An 18,655-nucleotide genomic window follows, 5' to 3' on the forward strand; every position below is an offset into this window, starting at 1 on the left:
ACCTGGTTTGTATCGGGGCCATGGGCTTGGAACTTAGAAGCTCAACCCTGCTGGGAACCCATGGCCACTTACAGGGGGTGCCTGGACCGCTCCGGAGCCTGGATCTGCAGCACTACTGCCACCCCTGGAAGTGATCAGGAAACACCTGGGAGCACTTCTGGGGGCAGTATAAAAGAGGCTGCCTCACTCCATTTGGAGAGCCGGAGTCGGGAGACAGAGGACGGAGCTTGCAAGGGGAGGAGTAGAGGCGTCAATAAAGAGAGAAGTGAAAGGACTGATCATTGTGGGTTTGTGCATTGCATTGTGCTAAAAATTTTGAAGAAAATAAACGTGTGTGTGTGTTTTAGACACTGGCGTCTGTCTGTCAGTTTGTTTCGGGGCTGATCTTTCACACAAACTACAGTAAGAGTACCTACAATTATTTAGCTGTGACCTTTGTACATACAAGCGTCCATCATTTGCCAAGTCAGCAGCCCTCTCTCTGTAAGATGTCACCAAGTGTTTGTCACCTGCCATTCTCTCCAGTCTGTCAGTAATCCTCATCTGTGGGAATAATAAAATAAGTGATGTGTTTGTTTTGCTGTTTCTTTTTCAGATGGATGTGAACAGAAAGCAGGAAGTGGTGGTCTATGATCAGTGTACAAAGGACCCCAGCTCACTTTCTACGGACAGCTTTGTCTACATCCTTCTTTGCAAACTGGAGACCAGTTTCCATCGAGTGTCACTCCTCACAGGTAAGACTAAAGCCTTTTTCGTCGTCGGCCGTATTGTCAGATGATCCACATTTTTCTTAACTACCGCAATCTTCAGTTTTCATTTGCTCAACCGTTAACAATACATTAAATAATGTTATTGGTGGCTGCTTTTTTTTTTTTTTTCCTATCGACCTTTTATCATGTTATTTATTATACGCTATGTTGAAATGCAAGGTTGAACACTACTGGACAGAGCTACTGTATCTATCTATCTATCTATCTATCTATCTATCTATCTATCTATCTATCTATCTATCTATCTATCTACATTAAGCAATGCGCTTCTGTTCAATGCTTTGCTAAAAAAAATGTCATAGATCTTTGTTTTAATAATTGCTTTGCATTTAAGATGCTACATTGCTAGCCAGGAGTACTTCATTCATTGAATTTTTTTGTCACGTGTGTGCAGCCTCAGTGGTTACAAGTTAACTGCAAAACGCCTAACAAAGAATGAACTGTGGACCGACCAGCAGCTGCTGAAGTATCATCTCTCCAGATGACCTCACGCTTTTGTCTCCGCCCCCCCCACCATGTGTTGTTGCTCTCTGGCCACGCCCCTGTTTGCTGTTGTGTGTTGACCTGTTTGTTGATCAGCAGCCACCTTGCTGAGGAGCAGCCTTTCTGGTATTTCATCAGCACTTGATGGCTGAGTCACTTAAGACTTTGTTTCTTACAGTGTCAGGTTTCCACTATTTATGACGCCCTGCTGGTTTATTTATTTATTTAGAAGCCATATCCTTTTGTTTGATTTGGTTCTTGACCTTTGGCAAGTTTATTAGTCCCTTGTTGGCCTTCTACTTTGGATTTATTTATTCTCATTTGGTTACTTAGCCTGGTTGATTTCATACTGCAGCGACAGTGCCATGGGCAGTCATTGTCTTCCTCATATCAATTCATGTTGTTAGCTTTTAACATTAAAATAAACTTCACCATATAGATATTCACAGTTGATCCGGCAGGGAATTCACATACTTGAAGAGCAGTGGAAATGGATACACTGGTCTACAAAAAAATATTTTTTGTTTGCTTCTGGGAACTTCAGAGCATCTCTTTATTAAGTTTTTTACACTGATTCCATATATGAAATCGGAATTAAGCTAGCACGTCAGGTTTTTGAAATACACATCATTGACGTTTTGACACTTTTGAATATCAATATATCAACACAATATCTGGAGTTTGGACTCTGTCCCACCAAAATTGTTTTGATGTGTTTATTCTGAAAACAAACCAGAAGACGATACCAGAGACACGTTAAAGTATATTTATGTCAATTTACCTCAATATAAAAGTGAGGTCAGTGTGCCCAAAAATGTTGGAGGCCCTCGCTTTTACGCTTGTATTGCACATCCGTCTCTCTTTGCAAGAACCAACAGTAATCATCCATCATGCTCGGAGTGAATTTTTCCCGATATCAGTTTTCCATCACCTTTCTATATTCATGAAATCTTTCCCCATTCTCATCTCTGACATCGCTCAGATTTGGTGGAAAAAAGTCGAGATGAGAATGTAAAAAATGTGTCTTTAGTGACATTCTGGCTCCCGTAAGCTGATATACTCTTAACATATTCTCCACAAGCTCAGTATAATTCTCTGCTCTGTGACTGTCAAGAAAATTCTGGACAACCTGCACGAATGAGGGTGCTGACTCAGTGGGCTTCAGTTTCCTTTTGAACTCATCGTCAAGCATCAATTCACAAATTTCAGGGGTCAACAAAAACACCTTCCTTAATTTTGGCTTCACTTTTCTCGAAACCAAACTTATTTCTTAAATGCTGAAATGCATCACCTTTACTGTCCAGTCACCCTAGTTGTCCAAGACCTGGAACATCATAACTAAAAAATGGGACGTGCTGCTGGACGAAAACGGTTTTCAGATTTGGAGTCAGCAAGTGAAATTTGTTAAAGTAAAGGTGAAAGAATCCCAGTAGCAAAATGCTTGTTGACCAGTGATATCAGAAAGCATCTCTTTTTTGGGAGTGTGTCTCATCTGGTATGGTAAGATGGACATCTGAAGCGGAACTCCGTTAGCTGCGGTATTATTTTTTTCTCTTTGCTTATAGTATTTGGACTATATTGTCAATAGATATCTCCATTTTGATCCTTATACGCTGCTGGGGCGCTTATTTTGTTTTTGGACATGTTCTGTCTCTAGGTATGTCAGAGGACTGGGACTTTGTGAAGCATGGTCTAGCCTGACATTGGGAAGCAAAATGGGTGGGGGGAGAGAACAAGCAATTTTTAATCTATTCTTTTAATCCTTTTCTTGTATATAAACATCTATGTGTGGAAGTGTGCGTGTCTATCCGGCCCGGAAGTAAGAGGTGGAGTCGGGGTAAGGGCTTCGCCTCCGAGGATACGCGAGCAAGGCCAGCATGTCCATCCATCCATCCATTTTCCAACCCACTGAATCCGAACACAGGGTCACGGGGGTCTGCTGGAGCCAATCCCAGCCAACACGGGGCGCAAGGCAGGAACCAATCCTGGGCAGGGTGCCAACCCACCGCAGGACACACACAAACACACCCACACACCAAGCACACACTAGGGTGAATTTAGAATCGCCAATCCACCTAACCTTCATGTCTTTGGACTGTGGGAGGAAACCGGAGCACCCGGAGGAAACCCACGCAGACACGGGGAGAACATACAAACTCCACGCAGGGAGGACCCGAGGCCAGCATGTCGGCAAAAGGAAACTTCTGAAGAAGAGTCACTTGCTTAGCGGCTAATACAGAAGTGTGGCGAGCACATCGGCAAAAGGAAACCTCCTAGGAGAGAGACCCCCAGAGTAGTTCCTTTCAATTACATGAAATCGCTACATTTCAGTTTTTCTTCCTGACGATTTCAATAGTTTCTAGGACCCCAGGCTTTTTGCAGTACGGGCTTACACAACTAGTATAATTATAAGTGCCAACGCAACATTAGACTTCATGGCAATAACCCCTGGGAAAACTGGAAATTAAGGTCAAAGCTGTCTTATTTTAAGGTAAGACTAAAGCTCAGAAGCAATGTCTCCATGACCAAACAGTTAACTTTGTGAGCTGGAATGTTAAAGGTCTGAATCATGAATTAAAGAGAAAGAATTTTCTCACCTGACAGGTCTAATCCCTAAAACAGTATTTTTACAGGAGACCCACTTATTAAGCAAGGATCAGTTTCAGCTGCACAGAGACTGGACTGGCCAAATATTCCATTCCAGTTTTACAAAGAAAACTAGAGTTGTGGGAATTCTTATACATAGAACAATCTCATTTGTAGCATCAGATGTAGTATCTGATCCTGAAGGGAGATATGTGATTGTCATGGGCAACTTATTTAACTGCAAAGTGATTTTGATAAATGTTTATGCACCCAATGTGGATGATAGGGACGTCATCCAAACATATTTGCATTCATTCCCAATGTGAACACTCATAAAATTATAATGGCTGGGGACTTTAATTGTGTTTTAAATCCAAACCTACATAGGTCTTCTGCTACAGGGGCGATGATGTCTAACACTGCAAAGACAATTACAGTTTGTAACTGATCACAACTTATAAGACCCCTGGAGGTTTCTAAACCCAAACTCAAGAACATATTCGTTCTACTCACCAGTGCATCACTGCTACTCAAGAATTGATTATTTTTTTATAGATAATAATTTCTTGGCCTACGATTAAATCTTGTAAGTACAACGCTATTGTTATCTCCGACCATGCCCCTCTGCTCATGGAGCTAAAATCACTATACCCCACATAGTCATCTCGCAGATGGCGTCTTAACCCCCTGTCATTAGCAGACGAGAACTGTACAGAATTTATATCCAAGCAAATCCATTTTTTTTTAGACAAATACATCTTCAGAGGTTTCTACAGGAATACTCTGGGAAACCCTGAAGGCTTTCCTAAGATGACAGATTATCTCATATCTTACCCACCAAAATAAATTGGAAACCAAGAAGGTGTCAGAGCTAATCAGTGAAATTGCCAGAATAGATCAAGAACATGCCAGGTGTCCAAGTGAGACGCTTCATAGGAAGAGGCAGACTCTGCATTCAGAACTCAACCTCTTAACAACTAAAGAAACTGAACAACTCATGTTTAATCAAGACGTCATTACTGTGAACACGGAGAGAAAGCTAATAAGCTTTTAGCTCAACAAATCAAGAAGGCATCTCTTTACAAGGAGGGTTGTGGAAATCTCAAGTATAGTAAAACCTCGTCTGGGGTTGGGTACCGATGATAAGAGAAAAGACGAATAATGGGTATTTTAAAAATGATATACTGTAGATTAGTGAATAGTCGTATTTATTTACAAAACAAAATGTAATATGGTATTAACAAAATTAATTCCTATAATATTTCAACAACCAGTGTAATAAGGAAATACAACTCGGTGGTAGTGGAGTTTCCTACGATTTACTTGGAGTCTTCATTCTGTAACAAATGGTGCCTTGTCTTGTACTCCATTATCTGGGTTGCGGAGCACATCTCCTAAACAATAAAAGAAAACTTTCCCTACCAATCAGTTGTCACTCACGTTCCCTTTTTCTCGATACCACAAACACTCCTGCTTATTGTCTCCTGACTCCCTACTCAAACCTTCCTTCCACCGCACCTTCTGTTTTTACCTAACATCTCTGGTCACTCATCTCCTAATAGAAGAGAAGCCCCCTCACCCTGCCCCATCACTTACAGCATTCATTGCACACTTTCTGCTTCCCACCAGCGCATCACAAGCTGCCTGAATGTCACAATATATTAACAAAACATGCTAACAGAATTTAAAAAGAAAATTACAATACAGAACAACATTAATACGTTAATATTACTGTCAGTGGTTTCCATTTGATCAGCATCACGCTTTATATCGCACACTGTCGTTCTTCCTACTCTGTAAATTGAAGCAATTGTTGCTACACTTTTGCCTTTTTTTGTAAATGTTTAATAATTCTGCGGTGGGTTGGCACCCTGCCCAGGATTGGTTCCTGCCTTGTGCCCTGTGTTGGCTGGGATTGGCTCCAGCAGACCCCCGTGACCCTGTGTTCGGATTCAGCGGGTTGGAAAATGGATGGATGGATGTTTAATAATTTCAGTTTTTTGTGACAATTCCAACACCACATGCTTATGTTTATCAACCATAACAATGTATAGTAGATTAATTATAACAAAAGTGAAAAGCTACAAAATGCTATTAAAACTGAAGATACGTAACTGACAGTGTAATTTCAAAGTGCGGCCTGACACTGTGGTGCTGGGGAAGAAGACTACGCACTAGCAGAACGTGCTGAGCTCACAGCGTACCGCATGGCAGGACTAGGGCAGTAAGAGGTGGGCACTGCTGTGCGCTTTGTTGGTTTTGTTTTGTTCTGACGGTTAATTGAGTGATAGTTAATCAAGGTTTTATTTCATTTCATATTATTATTGTTATTTTATCCAAGCATTCGATCTTGTGGTCACACAGTGACTCCACGGTATTGCCTGCCACTTAACCATACTGAGTGTACCAAATATCCAAATTAGGGGAAATTCAGAAGCATACAGCAGCAGAAACATAAAAAACAAGGAATAGATAATACACACAGGACAGATAGTATAACCAATCAATCAATAATGTATAATATTTATGACTTGCAGAATGAAATTAAAGAGTATCAGCTTGTAGTTTGGGGTGTCGGGAGGAAACAGCAGGGTGTGACTGGGCCCATGCATGTTTAATCTCATTGTAGTTGATCTAGCACATTAGCCACAAATAGAAGTGCGAAAAGAAGTATTCTTCAAAGAAGTCATGATAAACCTTCAGGAAGCTGTGACTCACTGTTTTGAGTTAAATAAGGATGATGGGAGGTGGTGGCCATTTGATGTGCTAAAGAAAGTAACTTCTGTGCAAGGACAGGTCATTTTGTTTTGTCTGTTTGCAACAGGTAAAGCCATTTCCTTTCTTTTTGAAGCACGTTTTCCTTTTTTTTTTTGATAAACAACTTTATGTGTTGTAGACTGCACAGAAAAAAAGATGTTATTATTGCATTATGGAAGACAAGCCCTTAATTTATAGTTTTCCTTTGGCCCTTTTTTTCATTTTGAATATTCCTCTTTTGTATGCCTCAAGTGCAGATGTGACATGCATGGATGGTTCATCAGCTCTATAAACACAGCATTCCAGTGGTGTAAGCCAAAAGTTTGTTCGCAAGGCTTGAATTTCAGTGCAGACGCACACTCCTTGCCAATAATTCATTTTGTTCCCGTTTTATTGGCAAATTATTTATTATTTATTGCAGGAAAACCCCTTGGATCCTCAAACACAAATGTGTGTGTGTGTGTTTTTTTTTTTCTTTCTCACTTCCTTTTCATCAAAGACTTTTGCCAAGGGCAGGAGCGGTTGATGCTTTTATGGGATTATTACATTGATGCGTCTTTTGATTTGTTCCACAGCTGATTCATCCATATGGGTAAATATGTACGATGAGCAACCAAAGTATTGTAGGAGAACTTGCCAAGGAGAGAGATGGAAAGAAACAAAGGCACTACGCTGTATATTGACGACTGACAAATAGAAGAAGAGAAGGAAACAGCTTGATTTGTTCCAAGGGGAGGTTTAGCTTCAACTGGTTCATTCCTATGAGTAAATGTGTACAATATATAACCAGAACTATTTTAGGAGAACCCATTAAGGAGTTGTATAGACAGAAAGAAAGTAAGTACGTAAGCTAGTTAGTTAGTTAGTTAGATTTCTTCCAAGGAGAATTATGTAAGTAAGTAAGTAATTTAGTTAGTTGGTTAGGTTTGTTCCAAGGAAAAATATGTAAGTAAGTAAGTAAGTAAGTAAGTGCGTAAGTTAGTTAGATTTGTTCCAAGGAAAAATATGTAAGTAAGTTAGTTACATGCTTCTCCTTGGAAGAAATCTAAGTACGTACGTAAGTAATTTAGTTAGTTGGTTAGGTTTGTTCCAAGAAAAAATATGTAAGTAAGTAAGTAAGTGCGTAAGTTAATTAGATAGATTTGTTCCAAGGAGAAGTATGTAAGTACGTACGTGAGTGAGTAAGTAAGTTAGTTAGCTGGTTATATTTGTTCCAAGGAGAAGTATGCAAGTACGTACATAAGTAAGTAAGTTAGTTAGTTGATTAGATTTGTTCCAAGGAAAAATATGTAAGTAAGTAAGTTAGTTAGTTAGATTTCTTCCAAGGAGAAGTATGTAAGTAAGTAAGTATGTAAGATAGATAGTTAGTTAGTTAGCTAGATTTGTTCCAAGGAGAAGTATGTAAGTATGTATGTAATTAATTTAATTAGTTGGTTAGATTTGTTCCAAGGAAAAATATGTAAGTAGGTAAGTATGTAAGATAGTTAGTTAGTTAGCTAGATTTCTTCCAAGGAGAAGTATGTAAGTACGTACATAAATAAGTTAGTTAGTTGGTTAGATTTGTTCCAAGGAAAAGTATATAAGTAAGTACTTAAGTTAGTTAGTTAGTTAGATTTGTTTCAAGGAGAAGTAAGTACGTTTAGTTAGTTAGTTAGTTAGTTAGTTAGTTAGTTAGTTAGTTAGTTAGTTAGTTAGTTAGTTAGTTAGTTAGTTAGTTAGTTAGTTAGTTAGATTTATCTCTTCCAAGGAGAAGTATGTAAATAAGTACGTAAGTAAGTAAGTTAGTTAGATTTGTTTCAAGAAGAAGTAAGTGAGTAAGTACATAAGTATCTAAGTACGTAAGTAAGTTAGTTAGTTAGTTTTGTTCCAAGTAGAAGTATGTAAGTAAGTAGGTAATTAAGTACTGTGGAAAAGGCACTATATCAGTGCCAACCTGACACAGACTGACACCGGAGGCATATGTAAAAATAAATAAACTTTTATTTTTCTTCACCTGGGGACCCACGTCTTCCCCGTGTCCCTCAGGTACAACACAGTCCCACACTAAGCACACACAAACACAAATCTCTCTTCTTCTAAATCCTCCACTCCTCTCTGGCAGCTTTGTCTCCCTCCTCCCGACTCTGGCTCCTGGAGTAACGACTGCTGGCTCCTTTTATAACGCACCCAGAAGTGCTCCAAGTGCTCATTGACCTACTTACGGCAGCACTTCCGGGTGTGGCACAAAACCCACCCAAGAGGGCTCAGCCATTGTTGCAGCACTCCCTGGCAGCACCCTCTGTTCCCAGCAGGGCTGTAACCAACTCCAACTCCCATGAAGCCCTGCGGGAGTCCGAGGCACCGCTGCAACCCAGGGGGGCTGCCATCTCGCAACCCGGGGGAGGTATTGTGCAGCCCATGTCTGTTCCCCTGGACCATATACAGAAGGGGCGTCCCGACCATCCGCCACAGTATGTAAGTAAGTATGTACTTACTTGGGGGGACTTCTTTCAAAGTGTGCTTTGCTCACTTAGTAAACCGTTTGTCTTCAGTCAGATAACCTCTCTGATCTTATATATAAACGTCTTTGCGTGGAAGTATGTCTGTCTGTCTGTCCGGCACTGAAGTGCGAGGCCACAGCGTGAATCTCAAAGAGCCGGCAAGGCGGCCCCAAGTTAACGAGTCGGAGGACGAAAGAAGTATAAGGCTACAGCATGAAGCTGAAAGAAAGCAACTGAGCGACTGACCAAAGTGAAACTGCCAAGGAAAGATAAACGAGAGAGAAATTCGCTTAGCCGCTAATAGACAAGGGGGGCGAGCACATCCGCAAAACGAAACCACCGACTCTGCATTTAAATTTTTGTTATGAAGATTTCTATAGTTTCTAGGAGCCCAGGGTTTTTACAGCACAGGCCTACACAACTGGTATTTTATGAATGTGAAAGCATACAGCCAGCCATTGAAGACTGTTATGTTTATTGAAATTAAAGACAGAAATCCTTTAAAGATGGGGTGATCTGAACTACGTTCATTTATTATTAATATAATGTAACAGCAGCAGTATCCACACTTCTATTGAATGGTGTAGGGCTGGGAGTGAGTGGCTTGACTTTTATTAGATTAAAACATCAGAACAATGTGGATGAGAACAAAGCTCACCAGTCCTGTCCACTTCATTCTGCTAAAATAACATCAAGTCGACACAATCAATCAATAATGTATAATGTGTATCATTTACAGAATAAACTTAAAGGGTATCAGCATTTAGTTTGGGGCATTTGGAGGAAGCATTGCATTGCCTGACAGCAGCAGGTAGAAAAGATCCCCCTAGAGGTACTTCTTAGCACACCGTGGTGAATGAGCCTCTCTGAAAGAGTGCCTCCTGGAGGAGATTTTTCATGGTAGTATCCAATTTTGCCATCATCTTCTTTCCCACAACATTTTTCAATGTGTCCAGGGTCTGCCTGCTGAGTTTGTCCAGACATTGTGCTTCTTTTGAGCTCAGGTTGCTTCCCTAGGAGACTGTAGCATGGCTACACAGGCTACTATGGACTGGTACGACATTTCCAGCGGTTTGCTACACACATCAAAAGACCTGAGAGTCTCCTTTTTAAGTCCAGTCTGCTCTCGTCCTTCATGACCAGCGCCGCTGTGTTCTCAGACCAGTCCAGTTTGCTGTTTATGTGAAATCTCCCAGGTACTTGTAGCTCTGCACCACTTCCACTTCCTCCCCCTGAATGGTGACTGGTGGTCTCAGAGGCCTCTTTGCACACTGGATATCCACCACCAGCTCTTTGGTGTTGCTGATGTTGAGTGGTAGGTTGTTGTCCCTTCACCACAGGACCGTCCTGTAGATGGCAGGGGCTGGTATTGCGCTGGAAGTCTGTTGTGTGGATTGGTGAACAGGAAGGGAGACAGGGCAGTTCTTTGAGGTGCTCCAGTATTACACACCATCATCTGTTGCATGAACGGGTGAATAAATATTTGGTTTGCTTAGATATTCACAAGCTAATGGTGTAATTATATTCTCTTTATTTGAATCTGAAAATTGGGATAACATTGTGATAAAATAATTCTGTATGGGCCTCCTCGGTGAAGTGCATCCTGGTTGGCTTGTCATTTATATTCTTTAACTTGGCAGCCCACCTTCTGTTCACGTTCCTCTCTTCTGGTAAACAGCTTAGATTGGTCAAGTGGACTACCAGATTTCGTTAAAGTATGTTTTCATAAGTGTTGAGATGTATGAATGTAACAGCTTGACCGTAAGAGTCATTTATAATAATATGAGGATTATATATGTGTGTTTGGCTATATTTGAGGCTTTTTGGCATGATTACTTTTATGTGGTACGCACTAGTGACATTTCATTTGCATGACCTTCACCAGACTTTACTTTATACAAAGCAACATACAAATGGTGTGATTGTTTTAACATTTGTTCAGTTGGAGCACTGGCAAGTTATATTTAAATAACTTCTTTTTTTAATACTGTGGCAAGTGTGTGTGTATATATATATATATATATATATATACTGTATATATATATATATATATATATATATATATATATATATATATGTATGTATATATATATATATGTATGTATATATATATATATATATATATATGTATGTATATATGTATATATATGTATGTATATATGTATGTATGTATGTATATATGTATGTATATATGTATGTATATATATATATGTATATATGTATATATATATATATATATATATATATATACTGCGGTGGGTTGGCACCCTGCCCTGGATTGGTTCCCTGCCTTGTGCCCTGTGTTGGCTGGGATTGGCTCCAGCAGACCCCCGTGACCCTGTGTTCGGATTCAGCGGGTTGGAAAATGGATGGATGGATATATATATATATATATATATATATATATATATATATATATATATATATATATATATATATTCATGGCATTCGAAGTCTGTGTCACAATCTGATTGTATGGGTGGTTACCTACCAGGTAACGCTTGTGGTTGGCCAGCAATCTGCTAACATCCGCCACGGTGCCCTCAGTTTGTGAGGAGCAGATCATAGAATGGTTGAAATAGTTTACTGTCAAATAAATGCAAAGAGTACGCGACACGTGTTTCGCCCTCATTATGGGCTCATCATATATGTATATATGTATATATATATATATATATATATATGTATATATGTATATATATATAGGTGGCGCAGTGGTAATGCTGCTGCTTTGCAGTAAGGAGACTGTGGAAGGTTGTGGGTTCGCTTCCCAGTTCCTCCCTGTGTGGATAGCGCTTTGAGTACTGAGAAAAGCGCTATATAAATTTAATGAATTATTATTATTATTATATATATATATATATATATATATATATATATATATATATATATATATATATATATAATATAATATAATATCATGTGATCATGTAGGCACAATACATAGAAAAGAAGTCTGTGTGCTCCGTGGTTACTCTCTCAGGTGGGTGTTAGCATATCGTAATCTCTTGGACCAATAGCGTGAGTTTTCTGCATTCGACTTATACAACCGACATTATAAAATACCAGAAATTATACAGTAAAATCAACTCCCGACTTATCTGTGGGTGAACTTAAACGTATATACGGTAACCAAAATGACTTCCAAAAGTAGCACAAGCGCAAATCACAGGTTCTCTAATTTCCACAACTCTTTTCTCACCACCGCAATGCTCTCCTCCTCCAGTCGAGTGTCACTCCACATCCTCCCAGCTCCGACTCGCCTGAATAAGAGAGTGAGATCCCTTTTATTGAGGACCCGGGGGTACTTCCTGTGCCAGGGCCACTGCCTCGACGGAAGTACTTTCAGATCATATGAAAATCCTGTATTTTGGGGAGCGTATCTCCCTGTAGCGCCCCCTTGCAGCACCCACGGACCCTAGCATGGCTGTGCTGTTGAACTACAACTCCCAGCATTCCCTGCTGGCTCCTGAATGGACACCAATATGGATGGCTGCTGCCCATCTAGCGCCTGGGGGATATAAACATCCCCCAGGGACACTCCTTCCCTGTCCTCTTCTTCTGTCGTGGCCAGGAAAGGTATAAAGTCCATGTCTGGTCGGGAGGCCTGTCCATTTATTCGGGGCCACCTGGACTCCTGACCCGGGACTGCTTGTCCATCTTTTTAAAAAAGATCAATTTTAGAGCCTGATTTGATATAGTAGTGCGAAACAAGATGATAAGCAGACTCCATGAAACAATTCATGTTTTTGTTTTAGAAGCTTAGGTAGCTTTTACTACTGTGGAAGAAGATGATCCGCTGTGGCAACCCTTAATGGGAGCAGCCGAAAGAAGAAGAAGAAGAAGCTTTTTCTGCATTAGAAATGATCATAAAAGTTTCACCTGTGTCTTTATATTTGGGTTGCTAAAGGTTTGTATGAAACAGACAATACAGATTATTAATTTATTTTAGAAATCTGTCCAGGGAAGCTGGAGCCTATCCCAGAAATCACTGGGTACAAGGTAGGAACAACACCTGGACAGGGTGCCAGCCTTTTGCAGGGTAAGCACACATATACACGTACTGAGGATAATTTAACAGCGTCGATTCACTTGGCCTACATCTCTTTGGACGGTGGGAGGGAAACCATCATTTAAATTCTACGCCACAGGGTTGATTTCTAATAGCACAACAGAGAAAGGACATCTCTCAAAAGAAGAGTTACCAACATCATACCCCACAGCCCTCTGTGCAGTTGTGTCCTGCCTTGTAGTCCTGTGCTCCTTCTAAATCCGCAATTAGGCCCGCAGAGATCCTGTTGTCCATTAAGCGGACAGGAAAGTGATTGCTTCGTCTGCTGTAGTTCTAAAAGCAGCCATAACCGTGGCTTATGCACGTAAAGGAAGCGTCTAATTGGTTTTTGCCTCAGGAGAGGGATGCTGCTTTCTCCTGCTTTCGGGATGCAGTATTGTGCTATACAGTTAGCATTACAGGAATATGAGCACTGTGTGCTGAAACGGTCTCCATATTCAATTTGGAAAAGGAGATATGTTGAACTTCATTTATCCCCAGGGGGACATTTGGCTTTTTACAGATGCTCTTTAAATAAATAATATGCACACACATACAATGGTCTGAACACACACCAGAATGACAAAAAAGAAAGAAAATAAACAACATGAAAGAAACCTTCCGACTTCGCAGTCCCAGTGAGGCGCTATATGTGAGACATACTGCTGTTGGTATAAAGGAGCCCCGGTTGTGTTTCTTGACACACTTCTGTGTGGCCTCTGGGTTTCTGTTCATGGAGTCTTCTGCTGATAGTCGCCTCTGACACACACACACACACACACACACATCTGCCCCCTGAAGACTGTTTCTGATCTCTAAGACAGGCATTGGGGCTTTATCTTCACCATAGTGAGGATTCTTCTGTCCTCAGCAGTGGGGTCTTCCTTGGCCTACCAGTCCCTTTGTGGTTCCTCAGCTCACCAGTGTGTTCTTTCTTCTTCATGATATTCCATCCTAAGGTCTTACCGATGTCTCCAGTGGTTTGATTCTTGTTTCTCAGCCTTGTAATGGCTTCATCAAATGTTTCTGTACACCTCAGAGTTCATTGTGCCACTGCCATCAGCAGTGCCATCATCAATGAAGCGAAGTGTGCCAGTCAGTTCCTGTGACAGCCATACATGTCCAAGCCATAACACCCCCAGCACCACCATGTTTAACAGATGAGGTGGTCTGTTTTGGATCTCAGGCAGTTCCTTCTCATTTCCACACTTTACTCTTGCCATCACTTTGATGAGGTTCATCGTTTTCTCGTCTGTCCACAAGACCTTTTCCCAGAATTGTGCAGACTTTCTAAAGTCCTTTTTCCCAAACTGTAATCTGGCCATTCTGTTTTTGTGGTCTTCATCTTGCAGTGTGTCTTCTGTGTTTCTCTTCATGGAGCCTTCTGCTGATAGTCAAAAGGGAAAATATCCAGTGAGAGAAAATGCATTGTCAGAGGTTCATTGGAGAATGACCAGACTGGTATGAGCTGTTATGTTTTCACTTCAGCACATGGAAAATCTGCTCAACAGGATTGAAATCTGGCTTGGCCATTCCAGAATTTTCCATTTTTTAGCTTTGATAAACTCCTGTGTTGCCTCAGCTGTCAGTTTGGATCATCATCTTGTTGTAGGATGAAGTGCCATCCACTGAGTTTAGAGGCATCTTTTGGAAGTTGAGCAGATCAGATGTTTCTATAAACCACAGAATTCATTGTGCCACAGCCGTCATCATTGAAGAGAAGTGTGCCAGTCAGGACCTATGGCAGCCATACATGCCCAAGCCATAACACCCCCTGCACCACCATGTTTAACAGATGAGGTGATCTGCTTTGGATCTTAGGCAGTTGCTTGTCATCTCCACACTTTGCTCTTGCCATCACTCTGGTCAGATTCATCTTTGTGTTATCTGACCACAAGACATTTTTCCAGAATTCTGCAGGCTCTTTGAAGTCCTTTTTCTCAAACTGTAATCTGGCCATCCTGTTTTTGTGGTCTTCATCTTGCAGTGTGTACTCCTCTGTATTTCTGTCCATGAAGTCTTTTGTTGATAGTCACCTCTGACACACACACACGGGCCCCCTGAAGACTGTTTCTGATCTTTACACCAATTATATACAGTGTTAAATATTGTGTTGGTCCCCCTCGTGCTGACCTGTTCAAGACCTCTGAAGGTGTCCTGTGGTATCTGCACCAAGACCTTAGCAGCAGCTCCTTTAAGTCTGGTAAGCTGCAAAGAGTTGGGGGCTTTTTTTTGACCATAGTGAGGATTCTTCTGTCCTCAGCAGTGGAGGTCTTTCTTGTCCTAGCAGTCCTTTTGTGATTACTGAGAACACCAGTGTGTACTTTCTTCTTTATAATATTCCAGTCATTTTATTTCGGTCATCCCAAGATCTTCCTGATGTCTCCAATGGTTTGATTTTTGTTTTTCATCCCAATGATGGCTTCTTTGACTTTCATTGGCACAGCTGTTGTCCTCATGTTGAACAATGGCAACTACAAAAATGGTAGAAGCAACCCAAGACATGAATCCCACCTGAGGAATCACAAACACCAAACATTATGGTGCCCTGAAATGGGGGGTGGGGGGGGTCATGTTTGGTTTTCATCAGTCATTTCAGTCAGCCTTTATTTATTTATATAGCACATTTAAAGCAACTAGAAGTTGACCAGAAGTGCTTTACATAGAATAAAAGGTAGCAGTTTGAAATAAAAGCCAGGTAAGGAATTATAAAAAGGAAACATTATACATATTTGATCACACATATACCAACACACAAACATAAACAGCAATACAAAATTATGCAAAATAAACATCCATACATAAGATAAACTCAGTAGTAAAAAATAAATGTCATTCCTGCACGGTGTGACTGAAATGTCTGCTTAAATGAAAGTCTGCAGTGTGCACTTTAATCACAACATCTGAAGTGTTTGATTTGTCATTTGAAACTGTGGAGCAGAGAGGTACATCAAGGAGTAAAGGGGCTTTGTCCCAAACATTATAGTGGGCACTGAAGTTGCTGTTTTGTGCTTACTTTCTAAGTTATGAAGTCCAAGTATGAAGAAAGACATCAGCAGAAATTAATTTTTTGACCCCCTTCGTAGCTGCTGTTTTCCCAAAATTACCAAAGTTCAGCAGCTCTAGCATACAAAATGGGATTCAGCAAATGCCTGATGCGTCAAAATGATTCCACAGACAAAATATCTTTGTTTTTAAAAGCTTTAGTAAAACAACAACAACAACATTTATTTCTATAGCACATTTTCATACAAATAATGTAGCTCAAAGTGCTTTACATGATTAAGAAAGAGAAAAAAGACAAAGTAAGAATTAAAATAAGAGAGCACTAATTAACATAGAATAAAAGTAAGGTTCGATGGCCAGAGAAGACAGAAAAAACCAAAAAAAAAAAACTCCAGACAGCTAGAAAGAAAAAAAAAAAAAAATCTGCAGGGGTTCCAGGCCATGAGACCACCCAGCTCCCTCTAGGCCCGGGGTACTCAATAGGCGGACTCCGGTCCGCATCCGGACCCAAATACGGTTAAATCTGGACCGACGCCAAAACAAACATGCAAATTTAATCATAATCCAAATGAGTTCTCAATGAAGTGCGCAATTGTGATTCCGCGCGATATATCTTTGAGGTTTCTACTCGGTTTGGTTGCTTCATCTATGTCCAATCACAGCAGTTGTAACAGTATCGTTCCCACTACTCCCCGCCTCCCCCCCAATACTCGCTCGCTCGCTCGCTCATTCACGGCAGCCAGATTTATGTACCGGTCACGTGCTCTGGGTCAGGCCGGTGAACAGGCAGTCTCATCACTCGCAGGCAGTGCCAATTTAGATAACTGATTTTTTTTTTTGCTGACTGAAAGTGAAGATGGCTGGCTCAAGACAGTACATTGATAAGAAAAGAAAAGTTGATTTTGAAAACCGCGAATTTAAGAGTGAATGGACAGAAAAATATGCGTTCGTGCTCCCCGTGGGAAGCAGAAAACCAATGTGTTTAATCTGCAACGAGACGGTAGCAATAATCAAAAGTGGTAATGTGAAACGCCATTATGAAACCAAGCATGCACATTTCGAACAAAATTACCCTCAGAACTCAGAGGTAAGGACCATAAAAATAAACCAGCTGAAATCATCATATGAAGCTACAAGCAGTGTAATAGTTAGATCAGCCACACAACAGGAGCGGGCAACAGAAGCCTCACTTAGAGTAGCATGGGTCCTGGGAAAAAACAAGAAACCCTTCTCTGATGCTGAAGTAGTCAAAGAGTGTATGAGTGAAGTGGTGACTGCTCTGTTTGAAGGGACTCAAAAGGATGAAATAATCCAGAAAATAAACCAAATACCCTGTTCTGATTCCACTGCTGCAAGACGAGCTGAAATACTCGCTGATGATTTGCTTGAACAACTTAGTTCTGCTATAAAAAAAGCCAAATTCATTTCATTGGCTGTGGATGAATCCACAGATATCACGGACAATGCACAACTCATGGTCTTTGTCAGATTTTTTGATGAAGAAAAGGGAGAATTTCATGAAGATGTTTTGGGTCTCACAAACCTCCATGGACACACAAGGGGGAATGATATCTATGAAGCAGTGACACAGATGCTTAGAGACAGAGCGATAGACCTGAAGCATGTTGTTTCCATTGCTACTGATGGCGCACCATGTATGATTGGGAAAGAGAGGGGATTAGTGTCACGCTTGAGAACTCACCACCCTGACCTCATGGCATACCACTGCATAATTCACCAGATGGTTTTGTGTGCCAGCCTTGGAGAAAGGTACTCAGAAGTCATGACAACAGTCATGAAACTGGTCAATTATCTGAGAGCATCCTCTGCTTTGCAACATCGTTTATTGCGCTCATTTCTAATAGAGGTGAATGCAACATTTGATGATTTGCTCCTTCACAACAATGTCCGGTGGCTTAGTAAAGGCAAGGTACTGGAGCGTTTTTGGGCACTGCGGAAAGAGCTGGAGACATTTCTGTTGGATCAGAAGAGTGCAAAAGCCAAACCGTTTGTGGATTTCATGAAGAATGACGAAAAAATGGAAATTGTTTCTTTTCTAACGGACATTACTTCCCATCTTAATGACCTTAATATGAAGCTCCAAGGCAAAAACAGCACAGTGTGTGACCTCATGTTAGCTGTCCGTGCTTTCCAGAGGAAGCTGGAGGTGTTCAAATGTGACCTGCTTCACTTCCCAAGACTTTTGGATCAGACTGCAGGAAAACATCACCATCACAATTATGCTGAATTCCTGGACAAGCTGATTAAAAATTTCCAAACTCGCTTTGAAGATTTCCCTTTGGGAAAACAAGTCTTGCTGTGCATCGAAAATCCATTTCTTGTCAAAAATATTGCAGAATTCTCAAATGAAGCCACAAAAGTCTTCCAATGGGCCAGTGCTGCTTCTCTGCAAACAGAGTTAATTGAGCTACAAGAAAACCTAGCACTGCAGGAATCTCACTGTGACCTTGTCACCTTCTGGACAAAGATGGTTACTGCGGCAGGTGTTCCTCTCCTGCAGA

The 18,655-nt window shown here is 40.8% G+C and overlaps 1 protein-coding gene across 1 annotated transcript in view; it reads left to right on the forward strand.

Moving 5' to 3' along the window:
* dusp8a (dual specificity phosphatase 8a) overlaps positions 1-18,655 on the forward strand; it is a 412,005-nt gene that overhangs the window by 191,833 nt on the left and 201,517 nt on the right. Inside the window, exon 3 of the mRNA XM_028796023.2 lies at positions 596-734. Coding sequence (XP_028651856.2) covers positions 596-734 — 139 coding nt within the window. The remainder of the gene's footprint in view (positions 1-595; positions 735-18,655) is intronic.

Source organism: Erpetoichthys calabaricus, chromosome 2, assembly GCF_900747795.2.
Source record: "Erpetoichthys calabaricus chromosome 2, fErpCal1.3, whole genome shotgun sequence".
Lineage (NCBI taxonomy): Eukaryota > Metazoa > Chordata > Cladistia > Polypteriformes > Polypteridae > Erpetoichthys > Erpetoichthys calabaricus.